Genomic DNA, 17,208 nt, shown 5'->3' with positions numbered 1-17,208 from the left:
AATGGAAGATACCAAGCAGCAGTACAGAGCTCACACCTGTGTTCCCCTCCCACAATCTGATCATCATTAAGGCAGGGAGATGTAATGAGGCCAGCCAGCAGAGTACCAGTGACCACCAGTATAGTATTTCACATTCATTTGTTGCGCTATATTTTTCTGGGGTGCATGGCCATTTTAGACCTACCACCTAATCTATTTTAGGGCTTGTCTGCACAGTGGGGTAATGTGCTTTCTGAGGGTGAGAGTTCTACCATGCACTAACATATTATACATTAATGGGTCCATGTTGACTTTGCTGGGGCGTACTTAAGGGTCCCGAATGCATGTCAGTGTAGTACTGTTTTAAACAGCACCACGTTAAAACACACCAGCAGGGTCTAAGTGGACCAGTTAATCTGCAACATAGTGAGCTTTAAAACTCCGCACTTGTGTTACAAGAGGTAGAAAGGATTCCTCCAAGTTTGGGGTGGAAGCACAGCAGAGTGCAAAACCTACAAAGCTTACACTCCTCTCAATAGAAGGCTTCAGACTCCAGTGTTGTCAGGCTGACATCTATACATTTTACACCGAGTACTCTACTTTAAGAAGGTATGCAGTGGGTTACTTCAAGTTGAAGTATTTTCTCTATCATGGCATTAGTTTTATCTGTACAGTACTTAAAATACAGCACTGGGCAAAGATTTTATAGCAGTCAGGTGTTTATTGTTCCAAGGTCTCTCACGTGTAAGACAGATCGAACAGGACTACAATGCTTACATACTAGACAACAATAACTCCTCCCTCCTACCTCAGGTAGTCTCTGCGACAAAGGATAAGGTTGGCTTTGGTGTACAAGGTGGAGCCCACCTCCCCCAGACGACAGTCACAGCAAGCACACTTCAGGCAGTCCTCATGCCAATATTTGTCCAGGGCTTTTAGAAGATACCGGTCCTTGATCTTACGGTTGCAGCCAGCACAACCTTTCGGCTTGGTGTCTGGCTGGACTGAGAGCATTTGTATACCTGAAATAAAACAAATGAGACAGAAGAATGGGATCAAAAGAAGTCTCCCCTTCACAGGTGTGAATTTTTCTTCCTAATGCATAAAGCGACAGCTCTTTAGATGAAGCGTATGATCTAAATAGTTAATATCACATTGACAATAGCATTGAGATTCATTTAATCTAGCTGGTTAGTGCAGATCTCTGCTAAGTTCCTTACCTTCTCCCCAACATCCCTGCTTTCTCAGTCACTTTGCAAAAATTGCTCTATAATGGGTTAAAAATGCTCACATAAAATGTCAAATTTCTAATGGCCGAAAATTTGAACAAATCTGAGGAAGAGTTGAATCAGAAGCCAAAAATATATATCTCCTGAATTTGATAATATTTAGTATTCAGCACATCCAAAGGATTCACAAATATTAAGCACAAGTGTTCCAATTTTATAGGTGGGAAAAATTGAAGCAATTAGGAGGTATAAGTCTAGATTTTCAAGAGGGCTCAATATTTAGGGCCAGATTTCTGGGAGATCAGTTCCCATTTAGGCACCCAAAAAAAGGTGACCAAATAGTGAAAATTAGGAGGTGCTGAGAATTTCTCTGTGAGCACTTTTCATCCAGACTAAATAGCACTAAAGCACTATTGGCCCTAAATGACCTGCACAAGGTCAGTGATTCGCTGGCAAGCAGATCAACAGAATCCACTTCTCCTGATTCTCCCAGCTCTGGCCAGTATACAGTGATATAGAAGACGACCATTTTATGAACAAACACCTATTATAACAAACATTGCTTAAGAGATGTAAATGGAATTATAGCAGCTTTAGATAAAACAGTAAATGTCACTTATAAATGAGATGTTGAGTGGCTGACATCTACAGGTTGCAAAATTAAGTTAAAGGGGAAATTGGGGTGGGGAGGTAGATGACTAGGAGAATTGGAAATGATACTGTGGGCTTGTCTACACTTACCAGGGGAATCGATGTGTGGTGATCAACTGCTCATGCATCGATTTAGTGAGTCTAGTGAAGACCCGCTAAATCGACCAGAGATCGTTCTCCCGTCAACTCCTGTACACCACCTGAACAAGAAGCACAAGGGGAGTTGACGGGACAGCGTCTCCCATCAACATAGCATAGCGTGGACCCGCAGTAAGTAGATCTAAGTACGTCCACTTCAGCTATGTTATTCACGTAGCTGAAGTTGCTTAACTTAGATCGATTACCCCCCACCCCGTAGTGTAGACAAGGCCTTAGTTGCTATATCGCCAAAGGACGCAATCAGGAGTAGGGCACGACTGCACTAGTTTTAAACAGTTTAAAAAACACATCTTGAAAGATCTTCAAAGATCTTGAAAAGGTATGTCTCTAGGTTACTAGTTTGAATCCCCACCCCAGATCGGCATAGTTATCAGACTGATCCTTTAAAATTCAAGCATTTCCCTCCTCTGCCCCCAGCATCTCAAAGTCCTCCCACTTTAAACAGGAAAGAGGGCTATATTATTTCTCCTTGCATTACAACAGGCAGGCAGGCAAAGAAAGAGAGAGAGAATGCACCAAACACACACTGACATTACTATATTTTTTCCAGTGTTTCAAGCCAAGCATATAAGTTTGTATTTTTAATAAGAGTTCACCCAATTATAAATATTACAATCACAGGTTTCAGAGCAGTAGCCGTGTTAGTCTGTATCAGCAAAAAGAACGAGGAGTTCTTGTGGCACCTCAGAGACTAACAAATATATTTGAGCATAAGCTTTCACGGACTAAAACCCACTTCATCAGATGCATGCAGTGGAAAATACAGTAGAAAGGTGTACACACACACACAGAACATGAAAAAAAATGGGTCTCATAGTCAAATGTGAAAGATCTGAGCAATACAATAAATAACCCCAACCCAGAATCAAGTGTTACTACCCACACCCCTAGCCTAGAGAGGCTAACAGAGGGAGTTTGCCTGGGGAGAGCCCACTGAGACTTACATCTTGCTGGCTTCTCTGAACAGTTACTACTGAGAAAGCTAGTAGAAAGAAGGCAATATGGATGGGGAGTGTTCAGCTGTTGTGACCTGCACTGGATGTGCCATGTTTGTCTTTCTGCCACAGGACAGAAGCGACTGTGTCTGTATAAAGTGCAAGCTGGTCTCCATATTGGAAGAGAAGGTTCAAGGTCTGGGGCAACAGGTATCGACCCTGCGTTGCATAAGAGAAACTGAAGATTTCCTGGACAGACGTCAGGATATGCTTCTACAGACACAACGTTCTGAAGATTCAGAGCAGACTGCATTGTGGGGACAGGAGAAGGGTAAAGAAATTTGGCAGCATGTGACCTCCAGAAGAAGAAAGGGGAGCATCCATGTACCAGCAACACAGATACAGGTAAGTAACCATTTTCATGTTCTCTCCACAGGTACTAATGCGGAGAGTGGACTAGATGATATCTCTGAGGGAAGGGAACAGAAGGAGACTCCGCTGATTGGAGGGCATGAGATGCACTATCCTAGGGTTGGGGGTTCCATGACCACTGCTCCCAAGAGAAGGAGACGGGTGGTGGTGGTCAGGGACTCTCTCCTCAGGGGGACTGAGTCATCTATCTGCTGCCCCGACCGGGAAAACCGAGAAGTCTGCTGCTTGCCAGGAGCTAGGATTCATGATGTGACGGAGAGACTGCCGAGACTCATCAAGCCCTCGGATCGCTATCCCTTCCTGCTTCTCCACATGGGCACCAATGATACTGCCAAGAATGACCTTGAGGAGATCACTGTAGACTATGTGGCTCTGGGAAGAAGGATAAAGGAGTCGGAGGTGCAAGTGGTGTTCTCTTCCATCCTCCCCGTGGAAGGAAAAGGCCTGGGTAGAGACCGTCAAATCGTGGAAGTCAACGAATGGCTACACAGGTGGTGTCTGAGAGAAGGCTTTGGATTCTGTGACCATGGGATGGTGTTCCAAGAAGGAGGAGTGCTAGGCAGAGATGGGCTCAACCTAATGGAGAGGGAAGAGAATCTACGCAAGCAGGCTGGCTAGCCTAGTGAGGAGGGCTTGAAACTAGGTTCACCAGGGGAAGGAGACCAAAGCCCAGAGGTAAGTGGGGAAGTGGGATATCGGGAGGAAGCACGAGCAGGAGCGCGCGAGAGGGGAGGGCTCCTGCCTCATACTGAGAAAGAGGAACGATCAGCAAGTTATCTCAAGTGCCTATACACAAATGCAAAAAGCCTGGGAAACAAGCAGGGAGAACTGGAAGTCCTGGCACAGTCAAGGAATTATGATTTAATAGGAATAACAGAGACTTGGTGGGATAACTCACATGACTGGAGTACTATCATGGCTGGATATAAACTGTTCAGGAAGGACAGGCAGGGCAGAAAAGGTGGGGGAGTTGCATTGTATGTCAGGGAGCAGTATGACTGCTCAGAGCTCAAGTATGAAACTGCAGAAAAACCTGAGAGTCTCTAGATTAAGTTCAGACATATGAGCATCAAGGGTGATGTCATGGTGGGAGTCTGCTATAGACTACTGGACCAGGGGGATGAGGTGGAAGAGGCTTTCTTCCGGCAACTCATGGAAATTACTAGATTGCAGGCCCTGGTTCTCATGGGAGACTTCAATCACCCCGATACCTGCTGGGAGAGCAATACAGCGGTGCACAGACAATCCAGGAAGTTTTTGGAATGTGTAGGGGACAATTTCCTGGTGCAAGTGCTGGAGGAACCAGACTAGGGGCAGAGCTCTTCTTGACCTGCTGCTCACAAACCGGGAAGAATTAGTAGGGGAAGCAAAAGTGGATGGAAACCTAGGAGGCAGTGACCATGAGATGGTAGAGTTCAGGATCCTGACACAGGGAAGAAAGGAGAGCAGCAGAATACGGACCCTGGACTTCAGAAAAGCAGACTTTTTCCTCCCAGGGGATGATGCCCATCAGTTCCCTGAGGGAGTCAAACATAAGGGGAAAAGGAGTCCAGGAGAGCTGGCTGTATTTTAAAGAATCCTTATTGAGGTTACAGGGACAAAGCATCCCGATGATGGGTAGAAAGAATAGTAAATATGGCAGGCGACCAGCTTGGCTTCACAATGAAATCCTTGCTGATCTTAAACACAAAAAAGAAGCTTACAAGAAGTGGAAGATGGGACAAATGACCAGGGAAGAGTATAAAACTATTGCTCGGGCATGCAGGAGTGAAATCAGGAAGGCCAAATCACACCTGGAGTTGCAGCTAGCAAGAGATATTAAGAGTAACAAGAAGGGTTTCTTCAGGTATGTTAGCAACAAGAAGAAAGTCAAGGAAAGTGTGGGCCCCTTACTGAATGGGGGAGGCAACCTAGTGACAGAGGATGTGGAAAAAGCTAATGTACTCAATGCTTTTTTTGCCTCTGTCTTCACGAACAAGGTCAGCTCCCAGACTGCTGCACTGGGCAGCACAGCATGGGGAGGAGATGACCAGCCCTCTGTGGAGAAAGAAGTGGTTCGAGACTATTTATAAAAGCTGGACGAGCACAAGTCCATGCGGCCAGATGTGCTGCATCCGAGAGTGCTAAAGGAATTGGCAGATGTGATTGCAGAGCCATGGGCCATTATCTTTGAAAACTCACGGTGATCGGGGAAGTCCCGGACAATTGGAAAAAGGCTAATGTAGTGCCCATCTTTAAAAAAGGGAAGGAGGATGATCCTGGGAACTACAGGCCAGTCAGCCTCACCTCAATCCCTGGAAAAATCATGGAGCAGGTCCTCAAGGAATCAATTCTGAAGCACTTAGATGAGAGGAAAGTGATCAGGAACAGTCAGCATGGATTCACCAAGGGCAAGTCATGCCTGACTAATCTAATTGCCTTCTATGATGAGATTACTGGTTCTGTGGATGAAGGGAAAGCAGTGGACGTATTGTTCCTTGACTTTAGCAAAGCTTTTGACACGGTCTCTCACAGTATTCTTGCCCACAAATTAAAGTAGTGTGGGCTGGATGAATGGACTATAAGGTGGATAGAAAGCTGGCTAGATTGTCGGGCTCAACGGGTAGTGATCCATGTCTAGTTGGCAGCCGGTATCAAGTGGAGTGCCCCAAGAGTTGGTTCTAGGGCTGATTTTGTTCAGTATCTTCATAAATGATCTGGAGGATGGTGTGGATTGCACCCTCAGCAAGTTTGCAGATGACACTAAACTGGGAGGAGTGGTAGATACTCTGGAGGCTAAGGATAGGATACAGAGGGACCTAGACAAATTAGAGGATTGGGCCAAAAGAAGTCTTTGTTGAACCTCATCAGATAAGTGCAGAGTCCTGCACTTAAGACAGAAGAATCCCTTGCACTGCTACAGACTAGGGATTGAATGGTTAGGCAGCAGTTCTGCAGAAAAGGACCTAGGGGTTACAGTGGACGAGAAGCTGGATATGAGTCAACAGTGTGCCCTTGTTGCCAAGAAGGCTAACAGCATTTTGGGCTGTATAAGTAGAAGCATTGCCAGCAGATCGAGGGACATGATCATTCCCCTCTATTTGACATTGGTGAGGCCTCATCTGAAGTACTGTGTCCAGTTTTGGGCCCCACACTACAAGAAAGATGTGGAAAAATTGGAAAGCATCCAGCAGAGGGCAACAAAAATGATTAGGGGACTGGAACACATGACTTATGAGGAGAGGCTGAGGGAACTGGGATTATTTAGTCTGCAGAAGAATGAGGGGGGATTTGATAGCTGCTTTCAACTACCTAAAGGGGGTTCCAAAGAGGATGGCTCTAGACTGTTCTCAGTGGTAGCAGATGACAGAACAAGGAGTAATGGTCTCAAGTTGCAGTGGGGGAGGTTTAGGTTGGATATTAGGAAAAACTTTTTCACTAGGAGCGTGGTGAAACACTGGAATGCGTTACCTAGGGAGGTGGTGGTGGAATCTCCTTCCTTAGAAGTTTTTAAGGTCAGGCTTGACAAAGCCCTGGCTGGGATAATTTAGTTGGGGATTGGCCCTGCTTTGAGCAGGGGGTTGGACTAGATGACCACCTGAGGTCTCTTCCAACCCTGATATTTTAGGATTCTATACACTCTCCCTTCTCAGGTAGAGGTTGGGAAAATAGAAGGGCTCTGCTCCATGCCCTGAAGGCTGGATGTGGGCTCTGTGAGAGCAATGAAGGACAGCAATATCCAGAGTTATGGACTCTTCACCAAAAATGCCCTACCACCCACTGTTATAAAAGCTGGGGACTGCAAGATTTAGCTTATCAGCTGATCTCAACTGTTATGGTAACATACCAGGAGGAAGAAGCAGTCTGAGGTAGCTACAACCGGAGCTAGGTAAGAAATTAAGCTCACATAAGCCAACAGGAAGCCAGTGTAGACTTTGAAACACTGTTATAATATGCCTTTATGACTGGCACTACTAAGACAAGCTGCCGCATTCTGCGCCAGCTGTAGATTCCAAGTGGTCTTTAAATGTAGTTGCATGAAGAACACATGATTACAGTGGTCTGCATAGATTCTAGATCTAGTTAAGAGGCTTTCGGGGTGGGGGGGGCAGAGAGAGTAACTTAAGTTTTACCTCAGACGCTCTGTGGTCACTTTAGAACAGGTTTCACAGTAGCAGCCGTGTTAGTCTGTATCCACAAAAAGAACAGGACGACTTGGGGCACCTTAGAGACTAACAAATTTATTAGAGCATAAGCTTTTGTGGGCTACAGACCACTTCATCCCCACTCGCACTGTGGCATGCCCCAGTATAGTCCCATTCCCCCACCATCTATTAGTCATTTGTTAGATTAACATTACATGTAAAATACTTAGTAACACAAAGCAACCCAAAATTCAACAGTGCTAATTTGAGAGAGGTCAACAGCTCATAAAAACTGAACAATTTTATTGCTCTGTGTTTTGCCCTCCCCCCGTAGCACTGTAGCAACTCTCAATAAATTGACCTTCACTGCTCCCAGCAGATATGGACATAATCCCCATTTTACATATGGGGAACTGAGGCACAGATTAAGTGACTTTCCCAAGGTCACAGGGAAGAGCCGGGGCGGAGGGGGGAAAGGGGAAAAAAAAAAAAAGCAGAATACTCATGTCATAGGCCAGTGTCTTAAGCCCTTTCTATGGCCGCTTACACTGTGCTCCTCCACCCACAAGCAGCATGCATGGAGCAGTACTTAAATGCAGCCATGAATGAAGGTTAAGGGCAGCAGTCAAACAGCACACAGCAAAACACCTTTGAAGAAATTTTGTCAAGAACACTGGAGAAAAAGCCTTATGGAAAAATCCCACTGGATATTTAATACCCACTCAGAGCAAAGAGAAACCTCAGCGTTTAAAGTTTCCTCTTACATAAGCATTTGTTAAATATCAGTGCCGTGCATGGCTTTGCACAAGGCAGTCTCCAAACCACATACACATTGCTAACACTCTGAAACCTGTCCACATACACAATGTAAACCAGAAAAAAAAGACGGATGAATAACAAGCCTAAATTGCTTGGGAATTTGGTTTTAAAAGTTCAGAAGGATGAAGGACTCTACTAGGACCTGAAACTTTAGCTTGAGGGCATCCAGGTTAAAATAAGGGCTTAAAAAAAATCTTAAGTGTAAAAATTTTCACTTGATAGGCAACCATGGTAGAGAATCCAGGCTGGCAGTCTCTGATCCTAATTGATCAAACCCGCGTGCAAATATCCTTTTTCAGTCTGAAGTGAACAAGCTTCCAGAACCAATGCAAGGCTCAAAAATCTGAGCATTAAAATAATCAAACCTCATGATTCCCCAGAAGGCTTGTCTGAGGTCATCACGTTATAAATAAGGATGTGGCCTGCAGGGTCTTCCAACTGTAAAAGTACATAGAAAATGTAATGCAAAGGTAAGGACATGGTCAAGGTAATGTCAAGATTTTTAACTGTATTCACTGCTCCCAAATCACTCAGGTAGAGACATGAGAAGGGAGGGCGTCCTTATGTCCCAACCCACTGACACGATCTTTTTTTGGGGGCGGAGGTAAAGGTGGCTCAAATGCATCCAACTGGCAATATCTGTCTTCTCATGAGGGACAACACTTGTAGGGTCCATTGGGGGACGGAGAGGTTTTTCACATCAGCTGCATTAGGTTGAAGCCTCATCCCTTCTGGTGAAAATTCATCCAATGCAATTGATGTTTAACATTGCTTGAGATTTGTTTTCAAGTATTTTAGTACTTTTCCTCAAAGTCGTCCTTATAGTGTCCCACCTGTCACCCCTCCCCACCAAAAAAGGTGTTGGCATTGCCTAGTAGACTCTTAGGATACACCCCCCTCCTCTTTCTAAACCCCTGGACAATTTCTATCCCCTCATTTCTCAAGTAGAGTTTCCAATTTTTTTTCTATTGTGTGGGTCACATTAACACAGATGGCCTCATGGACAAGCTTTCGCCCATTAAGGACCCAATACAATCCTCATGGCAACTATAGCAATTGCTTACATGGAGAGTGATCAATTAAATTAAAAGATGGCCAAATATATTAGTCTGAAATAAAGAGTGCCAGCATCTTACAACCAGCTCTCCATGGACCACTCTCTGGATACTTCTGTTCTAAGGAAGAACTGGAGGACTCCCTGTGGATACAGTCACCACCCAAACACTCTGTTTGACTGGTCGTTGCTGAACTGGCAGAAGTAACGTGAACCCCTTTGGGGCACAAGCTACTGCGATCAGCCTTTCCAAAACACACTCAACTCAGTGATTTGAGCAGCTGATCTGTAAACCTAAACCAAGGTTTCCCTACACAGGGTGCAGAGCACTACCAATTATCTATCACAGGTCTAGAGTCAAGACTGATCACAATTATTGACCCTAGTTTGCCACTCTCAAATTAACATTTCTTAATAGTCCTGATATACTATCAAGGGTTTTTTTGTTGTTGTTTTTTTTTTTTGAAGTCACAGCAGATAGCACAGCTTTGTAGCTTGAAAATTTTTTTCCTAGACACCATCTTTTACCTTTGAATTCATGGTGAAAGGGAAGAGAAGATTTCCATCTTCTGATTTACTGATTCCTGGACTTTACCCTAGTCTCCCATAACCAAATCCTTCAAAATGACTCATTCCCATTCCTTTTATTTGGAATGTACTGTGAAATGGCTGTCAATTTGTGGATATGAACTCCACGGGGGGAGGGGGGGGGGTTGGGAAGGAAGAGAATAGGCTCCTGAAAATAGAGTATGCAGCAAAGAACTAAAAAAAAAAAAAAACACCACACACACACTACACACTCAAATCTCACTTCAAGTTTATAACCATTACTCACCCTCTTCCTCAATTTGAGGGAAACAAGTATTTGGTGTAACCAGACAATAGAATATTTGCAATGCAGACCTAACATGTGCAATGAAGATCAGTGCCCCCATTATGGAAGGTGCTGGACAGAACATGTTGTTCTTCCCTACAGAGTTGATATTTAGTCTTAAACTAAAGTATCAGTCAGAGGCCAAGCATCTGACTTTTCCATTCTTATTCTGCACTGGCTCATTTGAACACTTAGGGCTAAATTTTGCGTTTGGTTAGGCACAGCTCCTGCCAATATCAATGGGCTATACCTCACAAAGGGCCAAATTTTGCCCACATTTTAAAAAGACTAGTTTGGATAACTTGTTTAATTAATCTTAAAATTAAAGAATTTTCAAACAAAATACACAAAACCAACAAAAGAGTTAAAGATTCAGGGGAGGGGGAAAAATCCAAAACATTTTTCAGTATAGCTGCCGCACCCCTTTGATAGGGTTTCCATCATATACAGGGTTTACAGTTTGGTTCAATGGCTCTCAGCACTCCCACTATCCAAATTGTTCCAGCTCCCCTGCTTTTGAGATGCCCTAGATGCTTGTCGTCACACACTTACAAAGCAGCCAACAGCTTCTCTCCCAGCCATTCAGGAGAAAAGAAGATACACTAGTGTTAAAGAAGTTAAGTGTTCATAAACGGAGATACATTTCATAACTTGCTTACAGCACATGAGGAGTGGAAACTAGTTTGAGTTTGGCATGTAAATTGTTCTGTGGAAAATTCTTATTGCCTCCGAGACCCTGCTATTCCAAGTTATTTGACAGGTTAAGGGAAATCATAATTAAAAAGAGAGACAAATAGCAGCCTATGCAGTGTGGTGCGCAGAAATAAGTAGAACCATTTCATTTAAACTCTGGTGAGCTTTTAATTGCCTGGATTGCATTGTGAACCAGCCGAACGGTTGATTGCTTCCATTATGCTCTCTTGTTCTGTGCCATTCATCCACACAGGCTCAGCTTCTGTAGTTAACACAACAAAGTAACCGCAACTCCATAACACCCAGGGTTTTGTTTTTTTTAAATTAAAAAAGTAAGGTTTTTGAGTACTGTGAATGTGGATTCTTTTGTATACTTTTGAGCTAATTTTGCCATAGTAAACAAAAAACTTCACCCCCACTTCTGAAGACATGTATGAATCAGATTTTTTTTTTTAAGGGTGAATGCTGGGGGGGGGGGGGGGAAAGAGGGTCGAAGAGAAGGGGAGGTTAGATAGATGCTAAAATAGGAACGCAGTCCCATAGCTGGGAGCACTGACACAGATTAAAGAATTTGGCCAACATGGCTATTCGATTGCCAGGAGACACCAAACAAAAGATTCCCCACCTCCCTTTTTGAAAGCTAGATTGGGCCTAAAAGGTTGTTTCTCTCTCTTCATTGGCCCGGAGCATCCCAGCAGGCTGTAGCCCCCTAAGGGACAACCATCCACCTGCTCCCCTGAGCCCCCTAAGGGACAACAATGCAAATAAATGCCCCCCCCCCCCATCTCAGGGACTGGAACTGCTTCTTAACTGTGTTCCTACCCCGACGCCCCTCCTTTTGGGGGGTGGGGGGAGCAATGATGCTGGGAACCAATTTGATTCCCTTTTTCTCCAATGCAGCTGCAAGGCTCAGAGATACTGACATTTTTCCACTCTTATCAGTTTAATTACAGTTACCATGGCAGCAAAGTGCTGGTGCTTGGCAAAGGCCAACAAGAGATTTGCAAGACTGAGTTCAATTTTGATGCAGCTCACATGCAAAATAAAAATAAAAAAAAAAAAGAAAAACATACATACACTCTACAACAAAGGATCCCTTTTGGAGTTAGACGCGCAAGCCTTTTGTGCTAATTCCTTTTCAAGCCACACAGGGATGGGGCACGGGGTTGCAAGAGAATGTACAATATTTGTTGCACCTAGCAAGATTAATTGGCTTAAGCAGCAGTCCTACAAAACTGTTAAAGGAAGCAAGATTTCAGATCTCTTTAGAACACATATACACACACACACACGCTACAGCACCATATTTAGAAAGAGAGATCAGCCTTTTTAACACTCCCAGAGAGTGCACGGCAGTTGCTAAGTGCAAACTAAGACACGCAATCGAAACCTTACCAAAACTTTTCTCCTTTTTCTGCATGAGTTGACTTAAGAGCGCCTAGACCGCTCCTTCTCACTGAGCACCAAATCCCAGCCAAAGTAGCGAGTGTTTCCCCAGTTTGGGTCAAACGAGGAGCCTTATGCGCTGCAGCCAGACACACACCAGACAGCCGAAGCGGGGCTATTGTGCAGGCACTTTGGAGCCGGGAGGAGGGGGTTAGGGGGACTGGTGGAACAAACACAAGCCGAGCCACTTGCAATGTAGCAGTGTGCAAAATGATGGCGAATGACAAAACCACATGCTTCCCTAACTCTGCCCGTAATCCTATAATCCCAGCGGTCTCTTTTAGCTTCGTGGTAACAAATGGATTTGATTAAACTGTCACATGCCGCGTTAGCCTACCATATCATGTTCAATATGAAAAAAGATCATAAATAGATCTTGTCTTTCATAACACCAATCTGGATACCCTCTCCCCCGCCCCCCCCCCCCCAAATGTAAAAATATACTGCATCAGCCTGGTTCCCAGTCTATTACCCCCTGTGTATTTTGGATTTCACTATCCCCTCTCCCACCCCATTTGCTTCGCCTTAACAAGCAAGCAAAAAAAAACAAACCACCATTTGTGGCAATGGAGGAGTGCTAATTGCTGGACCCCACGTAAGGGGTTCAAAATAATAACAGAGCCAGTTACAAATTAAACAATTATAAAGAGAGGTGCTGGGATTAGAGCAGAGGGGGAAACCATCCACCTGCTCCCCTGATAATGGAGAATAAATTTCGAGACGCTCTGGGAGGAAAAATAATGTGCAAATTGCTGCAGTTTCATGTTTAACTTTGCTGTTTCTCCAGACATTCAGCTGCACAGGTCTCGCTCAGCATCCTCCGATTGCATGTATTTCATGTCTCATCATTAAAATAATGAAGCCTCACATGATTTAAACAAACCCGTCTCGGCAGAGCTGCAGCTTGAGTGAAAGTTGCAGTGCAGAGACGAGTGGGTATGTGTGTGTTGCAGCCCCAGTTTATGACTCATTAGGAGAGAGAGATGCGCACACACATAAATGACCCAAAGCTTGTGTATCCAGTTGCCTCACTTACCTTCTCAATTAAGCGATACAGGGGGAGGCAGTTCAATAAGCACAGTGGCTGCTTTGTAGCTCTTCTCCTTGGGAAAGGTCAAAAAGAAGCATTGTTTGGGGGGAAAATATAGGGAGGAGCGGGAGAGATTGGGGGGGAGCTCGCTATTCTTTTAAGTTTAAAATAATGAGGTCCTCAAGGATCCGCCAAGTAATTGTGTTGACCGCATCCGAGCTACAGGTGTCCTCCTTTTAGTATCTTGCAATCCAAGGCTGTCTCTCGCCGTCCTGGCTGAAGACAACTTACCTAAAAGCAGCGTGTGAGGAGCCGCGTTGAATGAAGTCAGGGCTTTATCAGCTGCAAAATGCAATCCCTTACCAGCCAGACATAATACAGCAAAAGAAAAGGTCACTCGGTTATTGCAGAGCCCAAGCAGCTCTTGTGGAAGACCACAGAGAAAGCAGCTCCCTTCCGATTTAAGGCTATTTACCTCTCCCCCCCTTTCACTCCCCCCCCCTTTTCCTCTTTCTCCCCCCTCCCGTTCTGCAGCTCACTCAAGTACAGCCGCCCTCGGAAAGTGCAAAGCAGCCAGGAGACAGATTGGGCTTTGTTGGTAATTTCCCATGGTGAAAATTTACAAGCCTGAGAGTGCAGTCAGCAAAACCACATGCATATGCTAGACACAAACACCAGGGACAACCTCTCTCTCTCTCTCTCTCTAACGCACACACACAGTGACCTCTACAGAAGCCATTCAGCATCAGTCTCTACAGCCCTCCAGAAACTGACTCAGGGAAAGAGAGGGAGCGTGCAACCTCAAAAAAAAAAAAAAAAAAAAAAGTTGCCCAGGCAAAACAGGAGGGGGAAAGGCAAGATATTCATCTCTCTGACGCTATTACTTAATCTCAGGACAGACCCCTAAAGTGAAAGTGAAAGCCCATTCAGTACTAGCTCTGCGCTGCCAAAATGGGATTTTCAGAACTGCCTGAGAATTCCAGTGTTTTTAGTTCCTTCCTCAGCTGGTCCCCAACTTCCAAGCACATCCCCAGACTCCCAATCAGACCTGCCAAGGGGGTCGATCTACCACGCAGGCACATTGGGCACCGCTTGTCATATGCCACCCTTAAATTATCGTTTAAACTCACTGCCCACGTCTCATGATAATCCCCAATGAACTCGTTTCTCTGTATGGGATGCCCAGCCCAAAATCTAATGCGAGATCTGACTCTATGCTTAAAGGGTGGAGGGACAGAATCAAATGTTTAAATCTACTTGACCAGAAGACCGACCCCCCCCCCCCCCCCCAAGAGGTATGGCATACTTGCTAATCGGCTTTGTAACCATGACTGAACGTTTCTTGGCTTTCTACAATAAAAGATGTTGAGCCTGGTCTACTGTAAATAAAGTAAAAAATAATAATAATCCATAGCATCTTCCTTTAACAGCCATCTGCACTTGGAGGAAGACCAGATTAAGAATTTCTGAAGCCGGTTTTCAGACTTCAAAGTGATTCTCTGTTGTCTGCTATTAGAAGCACCACACTAGATTTCCACAAAGCTTTGAAAGATGTCAGCTTACAACGTACCCTAAATTTGAATGACACTCATATTATGGAAGTCTTTCAAGCCCCAAGAAAGATTTAAAAGCATTGTAGTACTCTGCCACCAACCCCTCCCCCACATAATCCAGCAGTTCTAATATTAAAAAAAAAAATCAAATCAACCTAGTAAATGCACACGGGGGGGGGGGGGGGGAGAAGAGACACACTTAGATAACTTCTGTACCTGTGAGATTCCTGATTCTGTTGCCCTCCTCTCTCTAAATGGGATGGGACCAAACTCAGCCACAACCAACCTGAGCAAGCTCCCGAAAAGCACAGTCAGAAGCAGCAGATAAATAAAAGCCCCTTCTGTTGATATGATCTGCAAACAGAGAAAAGCAAGACTCGCCAGAAACCTGCCTTTCTCGTGCGCGCACCCATACGCTCAGCGAGCAGACGCACTTCCCTGTGTTTATAGACTACTTCTGCTACCACACCACTCTGAAAATACAGCAGTGCGAGTGTCTCTCTCGCTCCCTCGCAGCCAATGCACTCAGAGAAGGAGAGGGAGGGAGAAGTTGTGTGGGGAAAAGGGAGAAATAAAATCAAAACAAATGGTACAGCTAATGAGGACAATTAAATTAATTATGTTCAAGGAGATGAGATTCCCCCCCCCCCCCAAAAAAAAACTGTATGATCTGTTACCCCTCGCTGGCAACTGCTGCTCTGTAATTCATGGCAACTGATTAGAGCATCTATGCAAATCTTTGTTTAAATCATTCAACTAATTAAATGATGGGATTATTCCTCTGCCTACGGTGACATCATTCGCAGTAATTAGTACTCTATTTGGACTGTGGCAATAAGATACCCGATGTCAACACCAACCTGCAGAGACATTAACCACGTTGTCACTTTTTTTGTGTGCGCAAGGGACAAACACCCAGATCTAATCGTATCTTTACAGCCCTATTCCCCCCCCCGCCAAGATTTTTTTCTTAAAAAAAAAAATTAGTGAATAATATGCCAAACCACATGTGTAAAGGAATAAAATGGAATAGTTAACATTCAGCTCCATGCCATTCAGTTCCCCCTAAAATGTAATGATAATTAGATGGGTCATAAAATGCTCTTCTTTTCATTATGACTGATGAAATGCATTAAAGCTGACAGGGTATTACCTGACAGTAATTAGGTTTTGTCATGAATTAAATTATTTGAAAGCAGGCTATCTCCCCAATCATGCAATTTACAGCAAGATTTTTTTTTTAATCTGTGCTGCAGAAGAGAGAAAGAAAGATAGAAAATAGCAGTTTTTCTCTTCATAATCATATGAATTATTCACAAAAAAAATCATCAGAAAAAAAATCGTGCAGATGAAGAGGCTTGCCACTTAATGTACTGCACAGATGTGATCATCCGCGGTTGCCGACAATGAAATATACAAGTGCACACAAAAGTGATCTGGTGAACAAGAGGTGGAATTTAATCATCTTTTCCTGACACTTTCGCGAAAAACACCATTAACCCTCGGCTAACTCCCCTGTTTTTCCCTGCCCACCCCCAGCTAACACCACACACATATACACACAAAAAGTGAAAAGGAGAGAAATTGTGTTTTTGTTTACTCAGCCAACCTAAAGGTTGATTCCAGGCAGCCAAGCAATTTCTTCATTTCCAGAGTGTAAACTATCCAGTTTAATTACAGATTCCTAGAAAAATCTTTGCTAAAGGATTGCTGTAAAGACCTAGGGTGTTGGGGGGGGGGGGGGACGGACGACGGGGTGTTTGGTTTTTGTTTTTTTTGTTTTTTTTGATCCGATTGCCCTTTCCTTAAGCCACTGTTTCAGCAAGTCATAATACTTTCCATGTTATAAAAAAAATTACTTATTTTTTTAAAATAAGCTTTCTGCAGTAGTCTCACTCCAGCATCTTTAGGGGAGGTGGGGAGAAATGAATAACTTACCTTTAGGTTAAAGAAACCTGCCACAGGAAAACAAAAATTGAGGTTCTCAGCTCACTCTCTTTTAAAGACACTTCACAGTTTGAGATTTTGCCCCCGGTCAATAATTTAAGTAAATATTTCTGTATAGTCCCGAAGATGCAGCTGTGGTGCAGTCTTACTGTGCAGACAAATATATAGAATAAAAAAAATCCAATAATTTGATTTCTGTAAAGTTCAATTTTTTTTAAACAAAAAACCACCCCTCAGTTCAAGGGGAAAAAACTAGAGCTAGTACTTCTCCCCCTGGTTTAAT

At 44.0% G+C, this 17,208-nt stretch overlaps 1 protein-coding gene across 7 annotated transcripts in view; it reads right to left on the bottom strand.

The window, feature by feature from the left end:
- LMO3 (LIM domain only 3) overlaps positions 1–16,965 on the bottom strand; it is an 81,433-nt gene extending 64,468 nt beyond the window's left edge. The window contains exons 1-3 of one of the 7 annotated variants that reach the window (XM_073329814.1): positions 13,717–13,787; positions 13,432–13,498; positions 788–1,001 (exon numbers count right to left, since the gene is read on the bottom strand). In XM_073329814.1, coding sequence (XP_073185915.1) covers positions 788–993 — 206 coding nt within the window. In that variant the 5' untranslated portion in view covers positions 994–1,001; positions 13,432–13,498; positions 13,717–13,787. Of the gene's footprint in view, positions 1–787; positions 1,002–12,344; positions 12,487–13,431; positions 13,798–15,194; positions 15,357–16,916 lie in introns of those variants that run through there. The other 6 variants (XM_073329853.1, XM_073329844.1, XM_073329823.1 and 3 more) reach the window with 6 other exon arrangements.
- Positions 16,966–17,208: the final 243 nt, after the last annotated feature.

The sequence above is a fragment of the Lepidochelys kempii genome, chromosome 1, assembly GCF_965140265.1.
Source record: "Lepidochelys kempii isolate rLepKem1 chromosome 1, rLepKem1.hap2, whole genome shotgun sequence".
Classification (NCBI taxonomy): Eukaryota; Metazoa; Chordata; order Testudines; family Cheloniidae; genus Lepidochelys; species Lepidochelys kempii.
The sequence above is the reverse complement of the archived record's forward strand: the minus strand, read 5'-3'. Positions and strand labels throughout refer to the sequence as shown.